This window comes from Malus domestica, chromosome 03 (assembly GCF_042453785.1).
Source record: "Malus domestica chromosome 03, GDT2T_hap1".
Taxonomy (NCBI): domain Eukaryota; kingdom Viridiplantae; phylum Streptophyta; class Magnoliopsida; order Rosales; family Rosaceae; genus Malus; species Malus domestica.
The window spans coordinates 1,805,856-1,831,521 of NC_091663.1; the positions used below are offsets into that span (position 1 = coordinate 1,805,856).

At 37.8% G+C, this 25,666-nt stretch overlaps 3 protein-coding genes and 1 long non-coding RNA gene across 4 annotated transcripts; 1 reads left to right on the forward strand and 3 right to left on the reverse strand.

Moving 5' to 3' along the window:
- Positions 1-4,019: 4,019 nt before the first annotated feature.
- Positions 4,020-7,091, reverse strand: LOC103416019 (zinc finger protein WIP2-like). The gene is made up of 2 exons (XM_008354291.4): positions 6,297-7,091; positions 4,020-4,725 (listed from the first exon to the last, which is right to left on the reverse strand). Exons 1-2 carry the CDS (start codon positions 6,930-6,932, stop codon positions 4,288-4,290), a joined length of 1,074 nt encoding a protein of 357 aa, XP_008352513.3. The 5' UTR covers positions 6,933-7,091; the 3' UTR covers positions 4,020-4,287.
- Positions 7,092-9,888: 2,797 nt separating this feature from the next.
- On the reverse strand, positions 9,889-15,761 carry LOC114823848 (outer envelope protein 80, chloroplastic-like). Its single transcript, XM_029099381.2, has 16 exons — positions 15,025-15,761; positions 14,499-14,592; positions 14,271-14,353; positions 13,969-14,066; positions 13,786-13,855; positions 13,613-13,703; positions 12,960-13,041; positions 12,828-12,863; positions 11,787-11,940; positions 11,546-11,686; positions 11,309-11,379; positions 11,105-11,183; positions 10,896-11,011; positions 10,592-10,739; positions 10,388-10,457; positions 9,889-10,239 (listed from the first exon to the last, which is right to left on the reverse strand). Exons 1-16 carry the CDS (start codon positions 15,625-15,627, stop codon positions 10,085-10,087), a joined length of 2,091 nt encoding a protein of 696 aa, XP_028955214.2. The 5' UTR covers positions 15,628-15,761; the 3' UTR covers positions 9,889-10,084.
- Positions 15,762-15,939: 178 nt separating this feature from the next.
- On the forward strand, positions 15,940-24,405 carry LOC114823847 (uncharacterized). The gene is made up of 10 exons (XM_029099379.2): positions 15,940-16,214; positions 16,862-19,398; positions 19,582-20,211; positions 20,408-21,725; positions 22,159-22,475; positions 22,595-22,798; positions 23,186-23,340; positions 23,503-23,594; positions 23,701-23,804; positions 23,971-24,405. Exons 1-9 carry the CDS (start codon positions 16,055-16,057, stop codon positions 23,745-23,747), a joined length of 5,460 nt encoding a protein of 1,819 aa, XP_028955212.2. The 5' UTR covers positions 15,940-16,054; the 3' UTR covers positions 23,748-23,804; positions 23,971-24,405.
- A 561-nt stretch (positions 24,406-24,966) lies between these two features.
- LOC139194006 (uncharacterized) lies at positions 24,967-25,501 on the reverse strand. Its single transcript, XR_011578665.1, has 2 exons — positions 25,373-25,501; positions 24,967-25,290 (listed from the first exon to the last, which is right to left on the reverse strand). It is a non-coding gene; the product is annotated as an uncharacterized lncRNA (long non-coding RNA).
- Positions 25,502-25,666: the final 165 nt, after the last annotated feature.

The following is a 25,666-nucleotide window of genomic DNA, read 5'->3' on the forward strand; positions in this document are numbered from 1 at the left end:
TGACAGATGGTAACATTTAAATATTATACTTAAAGTGGTACATTTGTAACATATGTGTTGATACTGGACTATACCCTACAGAGAAACTTTGCTAAAACATGTGGGAATTGAATGTTTATGGTCATGACAAGTAAGCAATAGTTATGCTTCTGAGTTGGAGGAGGATCCTTCAGATGTTCCTAATGAATCATGAATGGTAAGGATTCTGTTAAATTACCCTAAAAATAGGGCTGCCATAGCTAGAGTAATGCTCAGCATACCAAATTTATAAACTATGTGATGTGTTACAAATAGAAAATAAGCACGTTAATCAATGTTTAAATAATAATCCAATCACCAATATCACGTCATATGATTTACAAAATTTGATCTGAAGTCTCTCTAGCATTACCTGCCATATAATTATAGCCAATAGTCACGTATGCTAAGCTAAATCCAAATCCTACACAATGCATCTGTTGTGTGTGTAGCAAGAAAAAAGCATTAAAAGTTAAAAACATTTAGTGTGCAAGTGCAACAACTTTGCTGTTGCTGTCACTGCTCTTTTTAATCACTTCGACTTTGCTTTTATGCTTTCTACGTTATGTCTGTGTCTACAAAGTTTCTTTTAATTTAATAGCAGTTTGTCATATTTTCTTCTAATTTTGGCTTCTATGTAGGCTAAATTAATATAATGTGCATGAATTTATTTAGTTAATTTGAGGGAATTTTTGTCAAAATGATCAAAACAACGGCTTAAATCATATAATTACTTTGTTAAAGAGACTTAAATAAGTAATTAATGTCGTATTTAGCTATTAACTAGTTAGCCCTTAAGCGCTATATATAATATTGGCAACAAATAAAACCCAAGTTTGCAATATCTATGAAGAATCGTTGTATGTGAAAGTACGATTTCTCTAAACTTTAACTAGGTTGATTTTTTCAATTTTTCTTTCTCAAAGACTTGGCTGATAAACATGTAAAAAGACGATTAGTTTTGGCCCCCATCTCTATCTTGCTTATGCATGGGGATCCCTTACCACATAAAGTGAGTTCAATAGTACTTAGACGTACGATTCACTAATTACAACCAAATACGTATATATACACATATTATATATACCTCCGAGGGTCCAAGACATAGTACTATATATATAGTAGTTTATCCATCCCCAAAAGAACTCTCACATCTTGTAAAATGAATCACTATTTATTCAATTAGGTTGAATCCTAGCCAATCAATCTCTCTCTCCCTGAAAAAAAAATTTGGTAGCTTTTATTTTGAGACCTAAAACCATAGTGGAGCCTTTGGGGGATTGGACAGTTTGATAAACCGCAGTTGATTCCAAATAAAGCCAAAAATGAGAAGGGAAAAAAAGAATAAAGGAAAACAAGTTTATGCATATGTATATATATCGAGAGAAGCATATTTGGTTTAATATCCTAGTGACTAGATTATTAGGCTTCTACCTATGTGCTCTAGGTTCGAAATTCTCATTCTTTTAAATTATTGTAATAGTTTCGAACCTTTCATCTCTTCTTAGTAAAAATAAAATTTAGTAAAAAAATGTATATAGAGGGAAGTAATAACATAATCATACATTAGATGGGACTAGCATCTACCTTATATGCAATTATTATTTTTCTGTACATATGGTGGGGACTAGGGTTTATAGCTTCAATGCAAATTATTCTAAAACCACATTGGTTGTTGACCTTATAGGGATACTGAGGTGGTGTTACATTAGATTTTCCGCCAGTGCATGTATACACAAATATTGAAAAAACAAATAAGAATAATTTGGTGTTTTACAATAACTTTATATAAATTACAATTTGATATAATATATATATATATAATAATCAAAATCATACTCATTAAACTCTCTAATTAGCGTGATATGAGAAACAGATAAAACATGCATTACCACGGTGCATGTAAGTTTCTATTCCTTTTGAGGAGCTGAACTTTTTAGTTTTTGAAGAAAAACGAAAACAATAGTAAATATGAAAAGAAATTGTTGTATAAAACAAGACATATTTTTTTGATCAAATATAAAACAAGACATAGGAATATGGAATAAAGAACATGATGTCTGAGTGTTCTACTGATGCATGCAAATGGTGATTACTGCTGTGTCAGTGGGTTGACGGAACACTGGGTTTATAACAAAAAGAACAAGAAAAGAATCACACCGACGGATCGATAATTAAATAACTAATTAATATTAATTGGTGTACGTATTTACGTTCTTTTATATCACCGCACCGCAGAGGTACAATGAAACCGTAGTAACTGTCAAAAGTTGATAAAAAGAAAAAAAAAACTGTCAAAAGACTGGCAAACTTACCTCATCATCATAAAGTGAAAGGCAGATGGAGAGATAGCTAGAAAAAGATCTAGATCGGTCGGTTCGAAGAGGGAGAGGACGGAAGACATAAAATTGTGAAGCTGAGTTGAGAGAGCAATTTTTATGGTCCTGTTACTGTAATATCACGTGTAATATTAAATATTACGTAGTAAAAATTTCATTTGTATCATATTATTATTAGTACAGATTGCTACACTAACAATGTATTCGTGTCGACAAAATATTGCTCACCAAATTGTGGCAACCCATCAAACAGTAGATGCTCTGATTATATTTGCAGCTTGAAATGACATTTCAGGAGCCTCTTTCTATAAGCTCTTTTGACTGCAGACACATATCTCTCTCTCTCTCTCTCTGTCTCTCTCTCTCTCTCTCTCACACACAACTCATAAAGCTGCCAACAAGATCCATTATATCCCTTCCAACCTCTGTAGTCTATATAATTATGAAAAATATTGCTACAGATATAAGAAGAAGCTACTGTTTATAATTAACAGCACATCTACCTTTCTCTCTGTCTCTTGTTCCAGCCTTTCCCTCCACCCATGAACCTAATAATTTGATCTGAATTTAGTCCTGGTAAAGTCTACACTGTGATGTCTTTGCAGGTCAATAGTTAATACAGCTCCTCTCCCAGTTGCATTTTATGTTACAAATATCTGTTTAAATTATTAATTTTAGAAGAAATAACTGGATATATAACCTAGCTAATAGTTTCTATTGTCCTTCACATGAAAAATTAGACTTTTACAGGAGGAGCAATTGAGGAGTGAGAGGACATAAAGTTTAGCAAACATATGATCGCAATGCATGATTAATCTATCTTCCTATGAATACATAGAAAATTACTTCTTGATCTTATGAATATTACTGATGTTTGCAACTCTGCAACTTTGTCCACATATATATTCAGCAATAACAATAATCTGAATGTAAGATAAGGAAAAATATAAGAAATCCCTCCTCCTTTCAATTGTTAGAACTTTAGGAACTCATCATTTTTTAGGGTTAGTATATATATTAAGGTATCTACAGATTGCCAGGTCTTCACACTCGTAAATTTTTTAATGAATGAATCATATGGGTTGGATTGATACGTCTGCCTTACCAATTCGGTGGGTACTCGAATTTCTCAAATTTTTAGGATGACTTCATGTATTAATGGTATAGTGAGCTAAAGAGTGTTTAGCTATATTTTTTATTACACCCCATAAAATTTCTATAAGGAGACCAAGGGAAGAATATATAATTAACTTTTAATTACTTCATATCCTATTAGCTTATTTTTAGTACTTTTTCCAGTTAATAATAAAATGCATAGTTCTTTTTTTTGGTAATCAATACATAGAGCATATAGCTGTTTCACTGTCTACCAATGCAGTGTATTGACTAATGTACATCCACGAGAAACTCTGAGGATTACCCTTGTTGGGATCTGAGTTGCATATATATAGCGATGACTTCAGCCTGCTAAGCCTTTTATGCACTATTTTCTCAAATGGTTTTACCAACTCCTCGCCAGTCCTATTATATCAACCAAAGAGTTTTAACTACATTTGCAGTTCTCAGATTATAAAATAAAGGTGGGATTTTCATATGTATATGCATAATTGTGCATTGCACAGATACAGAAAGAAAGTGTGCATGAAGAGAAGGGAGAGTAAATTACAGGAACTTGGTTTATCATTCATCTATTAGGAACCATTGCTAATTAAGGAAGTCTTAAAAATGTAAACGAAACAGAAGTAAAAAGCAATAATACTACTAAGAGAAGGAAAAAATAAAAATAAACATAGCTTAGCTTCCAAAAGCAAATTTTAGGGTTTTATGGCTTGTAATTCACAAAAAAAAAAAAAAAAAAAAGCACGTTTAAACCAAGCTCACAAACTCCCCCTCGTACCGTCAATGTTTTTCAAAACCAAAAACAAGCACACTAATGGGAGGAGGAGTCATTTTCCTCAATTTCAGAAGCTACATCATCTTCCTCTTCAAAACAGTCAATTCCATAAGCTGCATGGCCTTGTCCAAATGCCTTGATATGATCTTTGAGAGACCTCTTGTGCTTGAAATCAGAGCCACAAGTGCAATACCAAAGTTTGCCACAATTTTTTTCATGGGTTCGCCAATCACCTCTCACTGCAAAAGCCTTGCCACATTTTCTACACATGAAGGGTTTGATCCCATGCTTTCTCTTGTAATGGGTTTGTAGGGTTCTGAAGTCTTTGAGAGGCTTTGCCCTTGGATGGTCAATGTTGTTTCTGCAACCTGGTGCACAGCAATAGCAAGGCAGTCTAAGCATGGCTGTTGGTTGTGTTCCCCTTAGAGATTCTGGCCCTTTCCTGTATTGAGATCCATGCCCCCACATATGCATCTGCATATATAAACAATTTAATTAGGTAAAAAACAATACTGTTGTTGGAAAATGCTCTAATCTACCACTATTATTGTTCAAAGTGATTGAAATATCACTTAAGCAACCAAATCATCCGATTATGTTCAATGCAATAGTGGTATTTCATTCACTTACCGCTATAATAACGGTAGATTAGAGAATTACTTCCCATTATTATTTGATGTCGCACATTTAGAAGACAACTTCATCTGCTATATATATAAAGTTAATTTATATCGTACAGCTTTTGCCTTAAGGAAAACTAAAAAAGGCACCAGGAAGAAAATTTGAAGTAATTAGCATTGCTTGCATAAAAGTTGGACTTGTTGCGCATAAGATTCGGGTGTCTTTAAAATGTTGATTCTTTTAAGACTTCTTTGAATATCACTTGTAATTTATGCTTTTATAAGACAAACATACATCATACATGGGTCAAGGTGTTTGAAAATGAAAAGATAAAGTAAATGTAATGTCATAGAAGTTGGAGTTTGAATTTATTTATCATTTTTTGGGTTTGATCTTTCCAAATTAGCATTCTAGTTCATGGTATGTACTTGCATAAATATGATCCAGAACAGAAGGAAAAAAAATAGACCAGATGGAGATTCAAATAGGTAGGTAAAAGCCTAAAAAATACCGAATCTTTGTGTATTCATAAACAAAGAATTAATAGTAATTGACCAGCAAAACAATGAAATAATAGTAGTATATGAGAACTGATTTTTCATCGATATATTTGGTGATTTTGTTTTTTGATAGGGTGGTGTTATCTACACACCCCTTATAACCTTTCATACACTCTTTTCAATTTCAGCAGTCAGATTTGAATGAATATAAAAAAGAAATAACAATGGAATATATGAGATGTAAAGATGGATTTGTGTATAACACCACCCTTTTTGTTCCTCGGCAATGAGGAGGATCATCTAAAAGCAGGAAGAACTAGGAATATCTTCGGTTTGACACACCTGCCAGTGTGTGAAACACAAATTTCAAGGTGCAAAACGCACAATTCCAGCTGTGTAGTTCAATCACATAAAGAGGGGTACTGCTAGCTGATCATAGTTATATCCCCAGAGTCAGTTTTGGACCAGGTATAGATTAATTTATTCTTATTTCTTTAAATCCCAAAAACAACAATTCATGCAAAAAGATAGAACAAGATTGCTGATTATATAAAGTGCAAAACTGGACATACAAAACAAAACAAAGTAAAATGATTTAAAGTTGGAAGAAGAGAAGAAAAGGGAAACCCTAAGGACCCATATAATAAAAGTTAAAGATTAAATCAAGCTATAAAAAAGTGTACAAAAAACAAAGATAGATAGGAATGGATTTTCTCTTTCTCTGAAAAATAAAAAGAAAATGACCAGATGCAGAAAGTGATGGCAGAGCTAGCTAGAGGAGGAAGGAAAACAAAAAGTAAACACTTTCTTATTATTTAATATTTCAAACTACTTTTTCTTTCGCTCTAGCTTAAGAAATCATGGAACAGAATACATACAATTCAGATATATATGAAGGCTAATTATATATATAGATTGTTGTACCTGCATGTTATTGTATCTATTGAAGGTCTTGAAGCAAAGAGGGCATGAGAACTGGGTTGGACCAATTAAAATTTGAGCAGGAGTAGGGATCCAGTACTGTCCTTTGTTGAGCCTGTTTGATGCAAAACCAGCTGAAGCAACAGTCACATCTGCTTCTTTATCTGATGGGATTTCTGGGGAAGAGAGCCTGGAGATTAAATCAGCTGAAGATAGAGTTCTGCTTGGAAGCCCTAAATGTAAAGCCACAGTAACAGTTTCATCATCTTCTTCTTGATGATCAACAATATCATCAGACCTAGAAGAGCTCAAGAAGCTTTGATGGTCATCAGCAGCAGCTGATTCTTGCATGTCTTCGTGGTGGTGATTTCTTGAAGGGCTTTGGCTGAGGAGTGGAAGGGCTTCTCTTAGAGGAGGAGAGGGAGGTGATGAAGATTGGTGGTGGTGATTAGTGAAAAGGGTATTGTTAATATTGTTGATCAAGTTGTTTGATGAGCAGAAATTGTGGTAATCTCCATAATTAGGAGGGTGATAATTATATGGATTAGCAGAGGAAGGTGTCGAGGTGGAAGAGAAGTGGTGGACAGGGTTGATATTAAACCAACCATTATTGAAGTAATTTGGGTAGGGATCTGTCATGATATGGTGAGAGAGAATGGTTTGGTTTTGCAGGGATTGGGTTAATATAGTATACACTATACAGTTTACGCACAGAAGAAAGAGAGAGAAAGAACCAAAAGGTAATGATAAGGTGGAGAGTGGAGACCTATTGAACAAGATCACCAACTCAAAAAGCAAAGTATGGTGTGAGGGTAAAAGAGAAAAACTAATATGTCACGGGAAAAAGAGAAAAACTAATTATTTAAAATTTTGTCTTTATAATATAAAAATGTGTAAATTTTTATCTATACGGTGTTGTACTGTTGACACATAACACTGTGATGTTAGACCTTTCAAAATGATTTAAAAATGGGTAATGCTAGAAAGACTAAATTTATAAAAAAGAATTTACAAACTAAATGATGTGTTACCAATATGAATTAACATGTTTATCAATGCTTATGTAATAAGCCAATCATCAACTTCCATGTCCTTTTTTTTTCTAAAATTTTGTTAACAAATTTAGTCTCCTTAACATTATCCTTTAGAAAAGTAAGTGTGCTATTAATAGTGTGTGAGAGAAATACTAGAGAGTCATTCTCAAGGTGGGATTCTCCATTGACTTTTTATCACTTCATATTTTTTGATATAATATTTTATAATGTTAGTATGAGAATTGTGCCAAAAATATAAAATGATAAAAATTCTCACTGTTAAGAGAATCTCCTTAATATTTCTCTAGTATATGAATCAAACTCTTACAGTAAATCTGAAAGTTTAAGTGGTAAGTTGCTCTCGAGTGTGTAGGCATAAAAAATCAAGGTTGATAAAGCAAGCCCAACTCAGTGAAAATGAGAGACAAGAAATCACTTACGAGTCTTACGACGTGTGACTAAACAGTGACAAAATATGCTAAGATGAGAGAGAGAGAGAGAGAGAGAGAGAGAATAAGAGAGATAATCTTGGGACTTGAAAGGACGAGTCACTTATTGGACACTGTGTACAAACGGTATACAATTTGTGTACATACTGATATGAATAAAAGGAAGAAAATTACCCCTCACCAACCCAAGAGACTCAACTTTGATGAAGGATAGAAAAGAAAAGAAGAAGGCAAAAGACAAAGTTGGTAATTAGAGTTGTGGAACTTGTCCCCCATAATCCTATTCCTCCTGCTCTCATTGATGAGAGAGAAAGAGGGCAGAGAGAGAGAGAGAGAGAGAGAGAGATTGTACATTGTACAACAAACCATCCATTGCAATTTGCATGCATACAGAAGCTAGCTAGGCAATGTATTTTCTTATAATTTTTAATTAATTTAAAAGAAGATAGATACGATGGTATTATTTGAATTATAATTTTCTGTGGCTCCGGGAACAAATGGTTTGGATCCAAACCCAGCATTTGCTTTGGTGGGCGGGCCATGGTCGGCTAACTTGGCTCCCAACGAGCACAGAGAGAGAGATATTGTCCTCATCTTATCTTTGTTTCATGCTTTTACATGCACAACAACACTACAACAACGTTACTGTTCCCTCTCTCTCTCTCTCTCTCTCTCTCTCTCTCTCATTAATACATAGTATGGGCCTATTAAACATTGTCTACGTATTGAGCCGACAATGTATTGGCATTTGTCAAAATTTCTTGTCGTGAATTAATTGATTAATGAGTATAACAAGAGAGCATAAATTTTACTATGCTACAGTGTATTTTACACGGAATATGATTTTTTTTCCTCCCTTTCTCTTACACTTTCCTTTGTCATTCTCTTTATAAAGAAGTTAAAACAAGATGTTGACGTAGCTTAATCGTAACTGTTAATCCTAACCGTCCAAATAAAATAAGAAAGACAAAGAGGGGAATTTGGAAGGGAGAGAATTCTACTTCATTTTATACACTGAGAAGTTTTACTAATTATATTTGGTGATTGGATTCTTAACCAAAGATTTAAAGGCTACAAAACCGAAGCATATAGTAGAAAACCCCACCAGCAAGAAGAATAGCTAGTCTTTTTGTCCCTAAACAAATATTATATAAAGTACTGGTGAAGAATTTAGCTAATCGATGGCAAAAACAGAAGAGCGAGACTTGTGGCCATCAAATTAAACATGGAGATGGCTTATAATAGATATTTGATTGAAGCCAACCTGTTATTTTGCAGAAATTTGAATGTCATCATGGATATATAATAGATTATGCAATGTGTTGCATCCCTTTACGTTTTGTTGATGTAGAAAACATGAAATTGAATGATATAAAGATTAGCTCCAATTCGACGAGAAAGAACTGTTGTGCCACAAAAAATATATGCTCTTGTATCTATACCACTTATCACTTGACATGGCTGTAAGATTCTCTTTGATTGAACCCATTGGACGAGGTGATTCACTCGACGCACATTTCATCAGTTACGTGTGTATGCGTTCATTAAGATGTTCAATGTTTTTCTCAGATAAAACAGAAACTTCAGTGATCTTAATGTCCCAAGTACAAAGGAACATAAATGGAGGGAAACAAATTTGCTGCAATTTCTGAGCCGTATGGCTGCCCACATCACTCCAATTTAGTACCTAGATCCTACTTTCTAGTTCCCATATGCATTTTGAGTACTAGTAGAGAGGGTGGATGAATGAATGTCATTCAAAGTCGCATTTCAATGGTGGGACCTTCAATAATACAGAAGGAAGGCCATGCATAACGAGACAGAATCGTACAAGCTATGCTACCAATAATCACAATTGCGTATGCGACTGTCAGCCGTTTATGCATATTAAGGACCTACAATCATCCTCGCGTGTAACTAATGCATTGCGAGATTCACTTGTATCACGACCGACAGCCACTAAAGCGGCTATCATTAGCATCGGTATTTGCAACGTCGGTTGAGTGAATTGATTGATATCCGACGCCCGCTAGCAATTGCAAGCGGACCTAACATAGGGGACAATATGGATAATTGGTATTCTTCAAGCAATGGAAGCTAAGAAGCGCGCAGTAATACTAATAGTTTTCCTGCCATTATATCGTATTTTCCGACGAGTTAATTCCGAGTTGTTTGGTGAGGTAAAGTGTAACGCAAAACACGAAAATAATACGATGAATATTGAAACACCGCGTGAAGAAAAGCAGCATGTGCAACCTGAACACCAAATATATAACAAAAGAATTAGAAGACATGGAACCTAAAGCCCCTAGTTCCGATGTCCGACCCCAAAGTGAAATCTCTTTGCATGCTGATCGTTAAATGCGTATTCAAGGCGAAGAGGCCCCAGCGGTGAGTCGAGTCTGATGCCAAATCCATATCCGTACCCGCTTCCAGGCTTATGCCGAGCCCCGGCAGGATCACCTGACCAAAACAGAATATAACAACCTCTAAGAACATTTCCTGCGAACAGTCTGAACATTTATGCATCAACGATCATGAAATAAGATTGTTCTTTAATGGTTCCAAGGATCCAATTGTGAACAGTAGGTTAAACTAAAGAGAGACCTACCAGGCACGGTGGGGCCTGATCCAAGATCAGTGCCGTAGTCAGCAAAAATAACTCCTCCAACTGGCCCTATCTGCGAAAACAGGCCGGGACATCATGACGGATCAAGGAATCAATTCTCTTCAAGTGTATAAATTTACATGAATAATTGGAGGGAAGGCAGTTGCATACGGTATGAAATTTTGTAAGACCGTTTATACCACATACCATTGGAAAAGAAATTTCTCCAGAGCCAACTGCATAAGATCTACCAGAGCCCACAGCACCTTCTTCGTAACCTCTTACACTATTTGTTCCACCGATGCCAAATGCTTCATGTGGTGGGAAGTTACCAACCACGTGGCCACCAGACAAACTTGCAGGGCAAAGCATAACAAAGTCAACACCAAATGAGAGTATAACTAGCTTCACTTCAAAGATACAATTACAATAGCGAGGTGGGGGAGTATTGGGGGAAGGATATGTTTTCTGATAGATTGCTCCTACTGTGACAAATACAGAATGGTCGTACCTTACAAGAACACGAGTAGGACCAAGTTCTACGTCTTTCCTGGCACGAGCATTTATTCTGTTGAAATACAACCATTCAGGCAAAACAGGAAGTCCTTGTTCCACGTTGAAAACACACTGCAAAGGACCCAAAATTGGTATCAAAATACAGTGGAAGATCAGAGAGAGAAATAGTGGGGGTTAAAATTGTGAAAACTGAGGATGACTAACCATTGACGACCCATGGTCACCAGAACCCGTGTAGACACTCTCAAGTTTAGCAAGGAGCATATCATCATGAGTATTGCCACTACAACACAAAAATGATAAACAAAGGGCAGCAGATGAGAAACATGGATCGCAGACAAATATAAACAAAGAAACCAAACTGGATTAGTTTCGAATTATCTGATTTTAGAATTTAGACTCATGTACCTAGCAGTTAGAGGGCTGCTGTAGACATCCTTGATAATAGGATCTCCTTTCTCGTCACGAGCACCAGCATGCTGGAACAATAGTCCAGAATAGGGGATTGTAAGTATAAATAAAATACAATCAAGTCAACATAATCTTATAATGAACCCCACAAGTTACAACTACCACCCAGTATTAAAAGGCATCCAAGAAAACCGGAAAAACTAACCACAGGGGCGATGCTAAACCCACAAGTACCTGAAAGATAAGCCCAGCTGTTCCACTAAACTTTGGTCTTATTGGTCGGCTAAATTCAATACCCGCTGTGACACGACCAATGGTCAAGTTGCTACCATTTAGTTGGTTACCATGGATAAGTGTTCCGGGGGTTGTTGAATTCTAGCATAAGAAGAATCAGACAAGGGTCTAACCATTGAGAATTTTGAAGTTGTTAGAAGGATAAGATGATCATACTTGATACAAACTAACATTAAATCACCTGAACCATTATGGTCCTGGATGTCCGCTTATCATCTCCTGCAATCCATGGATCTGAGTAATTTATGCGAAAAATCGAGTCTATCTGGCCCCTCTCTAAGGAAACGTGTAGCTTTTGGTTTCTTCCGAAGAGATTCCTATGAGAATATGCAAAGCTGCAAGACAAACAAAAAACTTATGGAAAACTTAAGTCTTAAGAATCCAATGAAACACTAGATGACACGGGCCCAGCGAGAACTACTTGAACGATGACACATGCATCTTTATGTAGAAATACATGACACTCATATAACATTGATATTAAATTATTAATAGATCATTTTTTTTTCAAAAAGAAAAAAAAAAGAAATACTTAGATATCAGATATTTGAATAAATATTTTTGCAAAAGCAAAGAATATAAATAATACAAGGGGATTTAAACGTTAAAAATGTAGCACCAGCATTTTAAGCAGTTAGGGCTGATAAGCACCCAGACAGTCTAAGTATCTAAATGTTAAAAGGCAAATTGTTAAATACTCACACAGATGTATTTCTATCAACTCACAAGGCTTAATTATCATAACCAGTTTTAGTAAGCTCTGATGCTACATAATCTTGTACAGATACCCCTCCAAGTATCAGTCCAAAAGTTTTGTTCACCTAAATCTTTACCATTTTAAGTTTCATATACCTAGGCTCTTCCCCATGTCAAAGTCTGTCAACAAAAGGATTTCAGACTGATGCAAATAGTCTAAAAGCTTAACACACTCCAATCCATAAAGGTTCAAAACTAGATAATTATCAATTTCTGTTTAAAGTCAAATTAGAATCTAATCAACCCAAACTTAATTTGCCTAACACATAGTTTATGCCACAGATGTAGCTTGTAGACAAGTTCCGTTAGATAAATATATTTAATGCATACACATCATGAATAACTCATCCAACTACGTCATCAAGATTAAGCATGTAAACTGGGGAACAGAACAAAAGAATGGAGCATGAGGGAGAAAGGACATAGAGCGAAGCATTTAACACTGGAAAACTACATGTAAGATTACCTTCCAATGAGTCCTGACAGAGGGCCGCTTGTAATTCTGGAAATAATAAATAGAAGTTAAATATTTTGTACCATAAAATCTGAAACACAAACTCAAAGATTTCAATTTGTATTCTCCACTACTTTGACTTACCCACTTGATATACCACCACCAGCAGAAAACCCTCCACTTGGCCGCTCAACAACATTCATTGTGATATCAACCTTACCAGCATCTACAATTATTCAATAGTTTTGGTAAACGCATTCAATCAGTCAATATCATCACAAAAACATGTATAAATAATTAGCATCATTTCCACGGATATAGATGGGGCCACAAGCATAAATGCCAATGTCGGACATCAATAGTCCTACAAAGGGTTGAAAGTTGAGAGATAACAGTCTACCACGGATGACCACATTCATAGGACTATTAGGATTCAAGACTAACAAAATCCTATTGAAATGAGGACAATCACAGTAGACTGTTATCCCTCGCTAACAGAAAAGTTCCACTTGTTGATAGAAAAACTAAAGGGCTTGTTGCACATTAACTCCTATTTAAAACTACAAAGTACTCCATCCTTCAAGTAAGGCTAAATGAAGTAGATGTTTCCACCTTTCTTCCATCCATTTACTCTTCCCATCCAAGCAAGAGAACAGTAGTTTCCACACATTGCAACTTCAAATTTATTTTAGGCGCTGATTATTACAAAAACTGAAAATCACCTAACATTCTGAAATATATAATTTCAAACAAAATTACTTGCCTAAAAAATAATAAAACTAAAATTTTCTTTCCACCTGCTGGTTGGGGTATGATGCTAACATCTTCCATAAGTCCCATAGTCAATACAGTCTCTACATCTCTTTTTCCCTGTAACATACTGTAGACCTACATAGGAAATCCCGACAAGTAAAACACAGTGTTCCTGAATATCAAATTAAAAATGATTGCTTTGTATGTAAAAAAGTACCTGGCCCTTCTTAGTAGTAAGTTGGCGAAGTATCGTTTCGGGCTTTGTCTTCCCTATGGTTGGTTCACCCCTAAGAAGAGCAGAGAAGAATTAGTGAAGAAATGCTGTAGTTGCCACCTTTCCATGAAACTTCAAATTTCAAGGTTATCTGTAAATGAAAACTCAATAAAGGCAGGAGCTTACGTCTTCCTGTCAAGGAATCGCATGGAGATATTATTCACCTCAGTTTCTGATACTTGTAACTTAAGAATACCACCTGAGAGAATCTCAACAGCTGAAACCTACAATATAATGGAGAAAACACATGTAAATTAGAATCCTACACTGAACCAATTCTACACTCTACAGCACTACAAAAATTAACTCCAACTTTATACATTTTGAAATTATAAACAAAAAAAATTAACAGCCTAATCCTTTATCTTCCTTTTCTATAAAAATAAATTATAACAAATCAATGGGAAAGCTGATATAGAGTAACCAACCATGGCAAAAAGGCCCCGATCCATGTACCAATCATTGATGGAAGATATTACTTCATTCAAACGCTTAAGATTAATAACTTTTCCTGCACAACTTGACACCAAAACCGAAAATCAATATAGGCCCCCCATGTCATGAAAGTGGCACCACCAGAGAGATACAAATGATCTTTCAATAATGTATGCATGCCCACACCCGTAACCATGTAAGAGCATCGAAGAAAAACCTACCATATCCATCACAGAATGCATCCTTCAGAAACTTTGCTGGAAGAACATTTGCCCCTTCACATACTAGCCCTTGGAATTCCTGGTTTGGTTTTACCTAGCTCCAGCCAAATAATATAAACTATCAGTCATAGTTAAGCCATAGGGGATACATGTTTCGATACATGATCATGACATGAGTTTTTATCACCTACGAAACAATTACAAAAAATCGATCAATACCAACTCTCCATTTTCAATTTTCTCTCTTGGAGCCAAATCTCTCCATTTAGTTTAAAGTCGCGGAATGAAACGTCTGAAATGATCACGAGACACACAGATTCAACCCTAAATCCTAATGCAACAATGCATAAGCAGCTTGATAATTACCATAGGTTCGTAAAAGAGCAAACAAAACATAAATTTGATAACGAAAAGTGAATGCAAAACGAATTCTAATTAATAAATACTGACACGGGTCGAAGTTCTTCATTCGAATCAAAAAACAGAAAACTTCAGTTCCACAACAATGCAGATATAATGTTGATACCTGAAAGATCAATCTGATGCCGTCCCTTGTATCGACGGCGACCGGCATGCAGGAGCAGAAATAGCCACTATCGATGATCCTATGCACGTCCTCCTGGACCTCCCGCACAGTGAGCGCCGAGTTCGCTCGGCACGCCTTGAGAGCCGCCAACGCCTCCATTTCAAGGTCCTTCCTTTCCAGCTCCTCCCCGTCCTTGTTCCTCACCAGCACCTCGCTTATCAAAACCCTCTCCTCATCGTGCCGACTGGAAGCGTGTCCCTTCTGCTGCGACTGAGTCGACTCGTCCGGCCGAGTCAGAGCCAGCGACGCCGAGCATAAAAGAGGCGACTTCCCTACGAAACGGCCCCGGTCCGCATTCCGATTTCGCCACTCGGACTCTGCTGAGTCGGCGTGCCTAGTCAGCGATAGCGAAGCGGAGCAGAGGATGGGCAAAGGAGGGAACTTTGGGAAAGAAGAACGAATCCTAAGCGAGTCGATGAGTTGGGAGAACGAGTTTCTGGTCCTGGCGAACAGAACTGTAAGGTCCACGTGTCGATTTTCGGGAGAGCGAGGGACTTTGGCGGAAGGAGACGAAGTGAACCGAACGTCGTCGTTCGGCGGCATTGGAGGAGGACTGAGAAATGATACCAGAGAGTGGTGTTTGGTTGCAGAGATAGAGAAGCCTTGTCCGGGAATAAGGAGTAGGAGGGATTTAGGGTTCTGGTTGACAGTCGAACAGAGAGTGAGGGTTTGGGGAAGAAGACGGGAACGATGAGTCAAACAAGAAGGAGAATCCGGGAGCAGTTTCGGATGCGGGTCGTGGGCTTGGGTTTTGGGTACATATTGGGCCGGGCCATTGAAAATGTAAGTTCAACCCAAACCCGCCCAATTCAAAACTCCTCACTTTCCCGAAAATTTGAAAAACCAAGCCGCGCTAATACGCCAACCATCTCCCACCGTCCATTCCAAAAACACCAATCTCTCTCTCTCTCTAGCTCTCTCTGCAACTCGGTGAGTCTGAATCCATGGTCGAAGTGTGACATCGTCGACGATGGAGGAGCTGTTGGTAAAGATCTTCGACAGGAAGAAATGGATCGTCAACCAAGCAAAGCAGCGGACCTTCCTCTTCGAGCAACACCTCGCCTCCAAATGCCTAATTGACGGGATTGCCCCTCCTCCCTGGCTTTGCTCCTCCACCGAACCCAGCAATGGTACTACTTTCCGACTTCAATCTCCGTCAGTTCAACTCTGTCGTGCGTTTTTCTGTATTAGTTTCAACTGAACTGTCCCTGAGAGTGATTTTTCGTTTTCATCATTTCTCTAAAACCCTAGGTTTTCCACTTTGTTTGGGTAAAAATGTTGAATTTTGCTGCCCGATTTCAAATTTGCTGTTTTGTTTAGGTTTTGTGAGGAATTGCGTTTTTAGATGAGGAAGAAGCGAAACCTAGGTTTTGCACATTGCATTATGTATTTGTGAACTTGTTGAGGGCTTCGTTTGAATAGCGTTATTGAGTTTGTTGCTTTCAACCGAAATATTTGCTCTTTTGTTTCGGTTTTAGTGGGTATTACGCTCTTAGATGACGAAGAAATGGAACTTTGGTGGTCCGTATGTATTCGTGTAATTTCGAGCGTTAGATACTTTGATTGGCTGCTTATAAAGTTTTTTATTTGTGATATTGGCTGCTTATAAAGTTTTTTATTTGTGATACATTTGCCATTCGAACGATGCATCAACTGACTATTATACGAGTAATATAACAAATACACATCTGTATGCTGTATGTGTTGTAGCTATGCATGTACAGTGTTCTTGTGCTTATGCGCATGAATTAATTATCTTTTGATTTGTTCATTACAGTGTTGAACAAACAAGAGTTGAATTCTGGAGTTCCACTCCCTCGAGCGCTGCCTGTGATCCCTATTAGTAGCCATTGTTCTGTATTTGACAAGCCAGCTCCCACGACTCTCACTGGGGAGCTACCAAATGGTTTGTGCACTGAACTTCATGTTTTGGACAAAGGTTTTGGTGCTGGGGATAAGGGGTTGGTTTTGCCACAGTGTTCTGTAAGTAATGCTGGGTGTGTATCCAACAGCGTTCCTCAAGGGGAGAGAGAAGAGGATCCTAGTGTTACAGATGTGAGGGATGCAAGAATCAGAGACATTTACCATGATCTAGCTCTATCACCGGCTAGAGGTGCAGAAAATGGGGTATTAATTTTGCCACAGCGCCCTGTTAGTAATGCTGGATGTTCCTACAACGGTGTTCCTCAAGATCAGAGAAAAGAGGATCTGGGTAATTCATCTCCTGAAGATCAAAGGGATACAAGAACCTCTGACATTTACCATGACCCAGCTCTATCACTGGCTAGAGTTCAGAGATCCAAATCCAGACAAAAAGCTCTGGAAATTCGCAAAAGTGCCAAAAAAAGCTTTTCACAAGATAAGAACAATGGTATCAGGCATGCTGGTGGAACAATTGGGCGTGCAATATCTTCCCTTCGGTCTGACCATGTTGATGAACTGAACTTAGTCAAACCTCCTGATACAAGTGATTATGCTTGTGAAGTAGAAGAAGCAAAAATAGGGGAGTTTCAAAGCAAGGAAAGAGGTACTACCATCTCCTCTGGTAGAATTACAAGATCTAGAAGCTCTGGTCATCAGGAGAGCTCTTTGAATGTCAGTGGCTCGGTTTGTATTGACAGGAAACTTGGCGGTGCACTTGCAGATTCTAGAGGCATATCACCTCAGCAGTCCAAAAATGTAAATAAACCGTTGGAATTGGTTAATTACTCTTATATCACTAATGATAGTGGCCAAGAGAATGAAGCAAAAGTAGGTGAACATTTTATCATGGAAAAGGGACGCAGCGAATACTCTGGGAGAACAACAAGGTCTAGAAGTGCTAGCCAAGAACCTAATTGTCTTGATGAATTGTCCAAGTTGGAGCAATCATCTAACAGCATAAGTGAAGTTGGTGTCAGAAATTCATTGCTACAACCGAAACATTTTGATGAAATGGTGGAAGTGGTGAAATCTTGTGATATTGTTGATGGAAATTGTGAAGCGAAAACAATAGTAGGGGAGAGCTGGAGCAAGGTAACCAGTGATTACAGTGGCAGAATAACAAGATCCAGAAGTTCATCCCAGAACCCAAATGACGTTAACAATTATCCGAAGGTAGATACTTCCTGTATTTCTGTTAAGGGTGATGGCAGTACAATCCATCTTTCCACTGGTAAGTCAACACAACCACCTCAGCCTTTAAGTACTGGGTCACAAGCTGTGCATATTACTGAAAAAATAGCGAAAGACGCTATCACCAATATATCTGGTCAAAGAATTAATCAGTCAACATCTTCTTCATCTAACAAGTCTCACGATTCACAGAGAACTTTAATATCTGCTGGAAGGTCTGTTCCAATTCAATGTGATATAGACCTGTGTGCAGAGAATTCAACAGATTCTTCAGACAAGGAAAATGATGCAGATCACTATGCTGGTACAAAGACAAGTGCAGAAACTATTTGTACTACTGAAGGAATGTCAGAACTGGTCAATTCACAGGCTTTGGTTCACAGGAGTACACAGTCCAGATCTGCTGCTTCAAGCAAGCATTTGTCAGAAAAAATGACTCACAGGGGTACACAGTACAAAGAGGTACCTTGTACTCAAACCTGTGAATTTGTTAAAGCTGTAACTGGTGGAGAAACTGAAATTGATCCTGATGTATCTGTTGAAGGTTCTGGATCAAAATTGGATGGTACTGGGGTTAGAGTTGGAGTGGAAGTTTTAGCCTCAAGGCAGCCTGCTGATTGTAATGTGTTTGTGAATCCCAAGCAACTTAATTTTGATGATGTGGAAGAATCCTGTAGGAATGGAAGTTATACTCCTGCTTTTAAAGAGGGAATGCAGGGAAGATCATCAGAGAAAAGGTATATTTCTTTGATGGACGCTGATGATATACAGGAAGAAGGAATGACTGTCAATTATCAAGAAAATCATAACTTGTCCCTGCCAATGAATTTTCTTGGGGATCCGGAAGTTTCAATCAAAGGGAAGGACCTCCAGAGTGGTTTATCTGAATCTCCTGCAGAGGAGGATAGAAGTTTCTTGAATGGAAATGCTGTCTCATCAGTAATGGAGACATCTGATGTTCATAATGATGCAGTTGCTAATACGTTGCTAGAAAGTGGCAATAGAGACTCTCGGTGTGGAGCCATGGGAAGTGTAGAACATAGTCCAAAGGCCATACTAGAATCTCAAGGCCTTTCACTTTCTCGGGTGGATGTTGCAAAATCAATTGTCAGTAGAAGTCCTGTTGAAGAAATGCCTCAAAATGAGGACTGCCACATGATAGAGAGCTCTGAATCTTCACCTAAGGCACAGATTGAAGAGGTACTTAATTTTCTGTTATGCAGTGAGCTCTCTCGCTCTCTCTCAGCTAAGTGGTGGCCTCACATCTATGTTATTCTATATAGCAGTCTTGTTTTATTTGAGATTTTCTGTTTAATTGTTCTCGTCAAATTGCTTGTCTACTTTTATTTGGTCTTTTATAATGTATAAGATTGTGTTTGATAGGGTGAATATAGTGATGAACTGAACGTAGTCAAACCTACTGATACAAGTTCTTGTGAAGTGGAAGAGGGAAAAATAGGCGAATTTCAAAGCAAGGAAAGAAGCATTGCTCTCTCCTCTGGTAGAATTACAAAATCTAGAATATCTGGCCAACAGGAGAGCTCTTTGAATGTTAGTGGCTCAGCCAGTAATGCCAGAAGAATTGGTTCTGTTGGCATATCACCTCGGCTGTCTAACCCTGCAAATCAATCCTTGGAATTGGTTTACTCTCATATCACTAATGACTGTTTTCAAAAGAAGGAAGCAAAGGCAAGAGTACACTTCATTACGGAGGGTTCATGCCCTCAGCATAAACGAAGAAAGATTGAGCATAAAACAGTAGATGACCAGCCTACTTCCTTGGGCTTGAGAGAACGGGGTTTTTACACTGTCAATAGAGATTCTATGTGTGGGAACTTGGGAAGCGTAGAAGATAGTCCAAAGGCTGTACTAGAATCTCAAGGGCTTTCAATTCCTCGGGAGGATGTTGTAAAATCAATCATCAGCAGAAGCTCAGTTGAAGAAACACATCAAAATGAGGATCACCACATGATAGAGTGGTCTGAATCTTCACCTAAGGCACAGATGACAGAGGTAATTACTTTTTTGCTGTGCAGTGATCTCTCTCTCTCTCTCTCTCTTGGCTAAGCTATGGCCCTTACATCTATGTTATTCTATTTAGTAGACTTGTTTTGTTTGAGATTTTTCGCATACTTGTTCACTTATATCAGACAGGTTGCTTGTCTACTTTTATTTGATCTTTTCTAATGCATAAGATTGCGTCTGACAGGGTAGAATTAGCTTGGGATGCGGGGATACAAGTGGTAATGCACCTTTCATTTTCGTGGATAGAGAATTTGAAGCTTCAATCCTAAGTTTGATGAAGCAGACTGGTATGATGGAGGAAACAGGAGTAGCACATCCGCCAAGCATTATTATTGACTCAGGAAGTCAGTGCATGGAAGAGACTACTGTTTCACTAACTCGGGAGGATAATCTTACCACAGGAAATGCTGAACATTTGACTTGCGCTGGAAGAGCAATGCAGGAAATGAGATTTGATCTTGGAGGAACCAGCAATTTTGGATCTCCACATGGCCAATCCTTGGATTTGATTGGTTTGGATGATAGAAAGCCTGAGCTTGAGGGGTTCGTTATGCAAACAGATGATGAACCAACAAGCATTGCTGGAAAGGGAATTAGCTTTGACGAGTGGAACCTTCCAAGCACTACAATTGAACATGCCAGCATTCTGGAGCAGCTGTGCCAGTCTGCTTGCATGCAAACTCCAGTAGCATGCTCTTCAGCTTCAAATAAGTTGCACAAAATTCCATATCTCTACCAATCCGTTCCAACTGGGCTTCTAGAGGGTGTGGATATGAGGACCATGAATGATGCTGTCAAACAATTAAAGGATGGTCATAGTTACTCGAGTGAGGAAGTTGGCCAGGCGTTTTATGGAAGGTCCTATTCTGATTGCCTCTTAAATCATGGTGGTCAATCTGGTTGGGATACTAAGAAACCTTATCTGTCTCCAGTTGGGAAACTCTGGGATATAACTGGTTCAAGGACTAGCAGTTCAAGGAAGCGAGGAAGCTTACATCTGGAGCTTCCCTGCATTAGTGAAGAAAATGAGAATGCAGATGAGGCAGCTGATACTTTCCAAGATGAAAGTGTTTCAAATGCATTAAATAGGTCAATACAAAGAGTACCACTTGTTGACATTACTGAGATTCCAAACCCTCCTGCATCAGTTTCTAAAGCTGAACCATATGCAGATAGACTTAGTCTAGATTCCGTGAACACTGAATTCAGCTTAAGAGGCACTCATAAGAGCTTCAAACAGAGGCTTGGAATCCAAAACAGCAGCAAGAGAAGATATAACAATAAGGAGAACCTGAGCATGTCACAAGGAACAAATGATATTAAGGGGACCACTAGATCACTTCATAAAAGGTTCAGTAAACCAAAATTATCTGGGAAAACCAGTTTGAGAAAAGGTGGTTCAAGTTTATCAGAGCAGGAGCCGAAGCGTAACAATATTGTGTCCAGCATGACTTCTTTCATTCCACTTGTTCAACAGAAACAAGCAGCTGCAGTTGTAACAGGTAATTTCTTACTAGTAATCTTAACCTTTGGACTTTGGATTTTGCATTACATGTACATATTCCATGTGATTGTTTTTCTGAGTGTGGATCATAATTGTACGTCTAAACTGGGTTACAGTACGGCTGATGGTTTTATTTTTACTGAATTAGGGAATGTTTTATTTGGAGTAGTAAAATAGCAATGAATGTCTGGGATCATCAAGTAAAATTTAGAGTACATATTTGAAAGTCTCATGAAAGCAGAGTTGCCCCATTGTCCTCCATAAGTATGTTATAGGTGACTCCATATTTGAAAGTCTCATGACAGTGATTCATTTGTTTTTTTATTGTATCCTTGTGAATTCTTGTGAGCATTCTGGGATATTTTTCTTTGTTTCTTTTTTATCTCCAATGACTTGATTCAGTATTTTGACCTATTTGTGTTTTCTTGCAGGGAAGAGGGACGTCAAAGTGAAGGCCCTGGAGGCAGCTGAAGCTGCAAAGCGTCAGGCAGAAAAGAAAGAGAATGAACGCAAGATGAAGAAGGAAGCCTTGAAACTTGAGCGGTCAAGAATGGAGCAGGAGAATATGAAGCAGTTGGAGTTGCAGAAGAAAAGGAAAGAAGAAGAGAGGAAGAAAAAAGAGGCAGATATGGCATCAAAGAAGAGACAAAGGGAAGAGGAAGAAAGGAAGGAGAAGGAAAGAAAAAGAATGCGTATTGAAGCACGTAGAAACAAGAGAGAACATGAAGACAAGTTACCTGCAGAAAAGGTAGAGAAAGAAATGAAAACCCAGGCCATTGTATGATTCTTTATGGTCTGCCTCATTTCATTATGTCTATCTTTTTGCAATGTTAGATATCACGTTGTATATTGCGCTGTCTTGTGTAGGATGGAAGAGGCCCTGGGGGTAAGGAATCTAAGGATGAAATGGCAAATAAGAAAATGGAGGAAGAAAGGGGATATGACAATAACATAAATATTTTGGAGACTAAGCCTAGTACTTCCAGGATTTCAATAAGCAATGCCGGAAGAGAAAGTATTGTCCACGAAGAGTTCCACGAGGCCTCGAGTAATTATGGATATCAAGCAGAGGTAAATGCAAATGATTGTTTGACAACCAATACCCACCATATCTTAGGATCTACTTGCATATGTTGAGTGCTTTTACTTGTGTAGGCTGGAGCATGGTGATAATCCTCTGTTATTGTAGTTTGCATAGGACCTTTAAACTTGTTGGGTTTTAAGTTTAACTATTACGAGGCCTTCCCCTTTGCTATCTTTATACCGCAATATAGGAAAGAAGGCTACACTTGTCTAATTGCAAGACTTATCTTCTGTTAAAACTACTAGTAACGTATTGGAAACTCAAATATGAACCACCGTTAGATAGTCTTCTTATGCATGAACTGCATACTTTCGTTTCGTGCACTTTTACTTTGTTTGTAAAGCCTCGTGCTGACATTTCCTGTGATATTTAAGGTACTGAGCAATTCAGACAGAGCAATGAAGAATTCAGTTGCCATTACAAGTCAAGAACAGTCTTATGACATCTCTCCATACAAAGAATCAGATGATGAGAATGACGATGACGACAGTATCATACCAAATAGTAAATTTATTCCTTCGTGGTCAAGGTATTTTTTTTTCAATTGTTGTTATAGATGGAATATGATCTTCAAATTATAGAGCATCCCAATAATCTTAGCGATGTGTATCTTAAGGAATGGCATAGATTGCGTACCCTTTGGAAATGTCAACTCGGATGCACTCCTCTAAATTGGTTCTGTTTTGTACAGTAAAAACTGCCTGGCTTTCGCTGCTTCTTCCCAGAATAGAATAGACCCAGAGACGATCTTCCCCCCGGAAAGCTTTTGCTGCATATCTGAAGGTATTTTTATGGTTTAAAGCCATGGTCTTAGTAGCTACTGCTTTGTCCTTTTGGCTAGTCAATGTTTAGGTACTGCTGGACTAAGTTCGAATATGCTCATTTGCAGTCCTCTTGCCCCAAAAGCATCAATTGAACAACAGCGGAATGTGCTAAACTATGTTCAGTTATATTCTTCAATCAGCTAGAATATGAGCTTTCAGTCAAGAAGAGGTAATGTTACCTTCTCCTTTTCCCTTTCGGTCTCCTAAACTACGTTTATGCTGGCAGTTTCGTTGTTAAAAGAGCAATTTTCCTTCTGCAAAATGTAAAATGCCCTCAGTTACCGCCTATCAAAACCAAAATACTTGTAATAATTGGTTTTCGTTTCTTCTTGCAGGTTTTCAAGGTCTGTTTGTGAACAGTTTCTTGAGCAGGCAACACCCTTTCAAGCCGAAATGGAACTGAAACGCGCAGAGGTTTTTTTTTATGTATAGGATTCTGTCGTAATTGTTATGCCAGATAATTTGCAGATTGATTGTAGTTAAGAAGAGTAACAAGTTCCATTGGCAGAAGGGCAATTGCCTGAGCTGCCGAGTAATTTGGTCAGCATCTTCTGCTGCTGCTGCTTTTTCTTGGCACCATGCCCGGTTTTACTTTTAACCTCCCAATCATCTTCCTCAACTTGAGGACCTCAAGGATGATAAAGTGACTGCTAGAAATGTATATATTTTCGTATGGGCGTGTTGTAAGATTATGTACAGTACATACAAATTTAACTATTACGAGGTGGCTCAGTGGTTGGGAACAAATTTTAGATCCATATTTCACACAAGTTCCAAGTTTGATTTTTGATGCTGGTGAATCACACGATGGTGGTCGGGAAAGGCCGAAACTCCTTTGTGAGTCATAGCCCTCGAAAGGGTGGACATGGCAAAGCCACTAACTAGTCCCTTTTTTAAAAAGATAAAAAATATATGTACAAATTTGCTACACCAACTAGTATGGAGCAGTGGGCTTTCTCTTTTACACCCAAGTTCGAATTTCCGTTTTTATATCCATAATTTAGATGAATTTAGTACAGATTATCTTATCTATTTTTTTTAAATCCCTCTTCATAAATAATTTGATCTGCAATGTTTAAACTCAAAACTTGAGCGAAACACAGTGAAACGATTCGAAACTACCTCCACCACAAATCTTTAACAAAAAGATGGAAAAGAAAAGGTACAAACGTTTACACGAGAGAAGTTGAAAGGACTTGGATAGTGAGGGTCATCTCCACTTTGAAAGTAATAGCTGAAAGTTAAGTACAAAATTAACAAAAAAACAAAAAACAAAAAGCGGTTCAAAGTTCCAACTTTGATTTCCATCAATGAAAGTTGCAAGGAATGTAAACTATATTGCCTCAATCTTTTCCATTCATATTCTTTGCACACCTCTTGTTCAGAGAAGAACAAACTTTTTGGTGATCCTCGGAAAAGAAAGAGATGGCGGCAAATCCTCTTCTGGCAGGAATGCAAGACAATCGATGATGCATAGCTGCTGAGGTCCTTCTCCGGGCAGGAATTCCTAGAGTGTGTGGTGTTTGATCCACAGATTTCAAACTTGATCGTCGAGATGGTGTGAGAGGCAGAGAGCCGCTGTTGTTTGAGCAACGTCTCCAACAGATCCTCACTTCCCCTGATCTGAAATTCTCCAAGGGGGATATGCCATTCCCCTGTTAAAAAATACCCGATATTATAAATGCAAATATAGACAAGGCAAAATGAAGAAAGCAAAAGAAAAGGAAGGCAAATTACAATTTACAAATCATCAGTGTTCAACCAAAGATCGATATATCCTTCTGGTGAAATCTGTAGTGGAACAACCAGCCTCCTTGTCTAGTAACGCAATGTACTGGCATTCATCCAAACACAGTTAAGTGGTGCTAAATACAGATAAGTGTCAAATTAACTTTGAAGACAATCAATTTTGTTGGAAAATTTGAGGACAATCAATTTAACATAGATACAGATAAGTGGTACTAAATACGTACCTGGCTTTGTCTGGAGAGTCGAGAGTTGGAGAGAGTGAAATGAAGGCTCATATGGTGA

What these genes read in the sequence shown, in the direction of transcription:
- LOC103416019 (XM_008354291.4), bottom strand. Translation starts at nt 6,932, where the DNA reads ATGACAGATCCCTACCCAAATTACTTCAATAATGGTTGGTTTAATATC. An exon ending in ATAGATACAATAACATGCAG is followed by an intron (nt 4,726 to 6,296) that starts GTACAACAATCT and finishes TTATATATGCAG; the next exon opens with ATGCATATGTGGGGGCATGG.
- LOC114823848 (XM_029099381.2), bottom strand. Translation starts at nt 15,627, where the DNA reads ATGCCGCCGAACGACGACGTTCGGTTCACTTCGTCTCCTTCCGCCAAA. An exon ending in GGTGGTGGTATATCAAGTGG is followed by an intron (nt 12,864 to 12,959) that starts GTAAGTCAAAGT and finishes TATTATTTCCAG; the next exon opens with AATTACAAGCGGCCCTCTGT. An exon ending in GTGACCATGGGTCGTCAATG is followed by an intron (nt 11,012 to 11,104) that starts GTTAGTCATCCT and finishes GGTCCTTTGCAG; the next exon opens with TGTGTTTTCAACGTGGAACA.
- LOC114823847 (XM_029099379.2), top strand. Translation starts at nt 16,055, where the DNA reads ATGGAGGAGCTGTTGGTAAAGATCTTCGACAGGAAGAAATGGATCGTC. An exon ending in CTAAGGCACAGATTGAAGAG is followed by an intron (nt 19,399 to 19,581) that starts GTACTTAATTTT and finishes TGTGTTTGATAG; the next exon opens with GGTGAATATAGTGATGAACT. An exon ending in ACAAGTTACCTGCAGAAAAG is followed by an intron (nt 22,476 to 22,594) that starts GTAGAGAAAGAA and finishes TGTCTTGTGTAG; the next exon opens with GATGGAAGAGGCCCTGGGGG.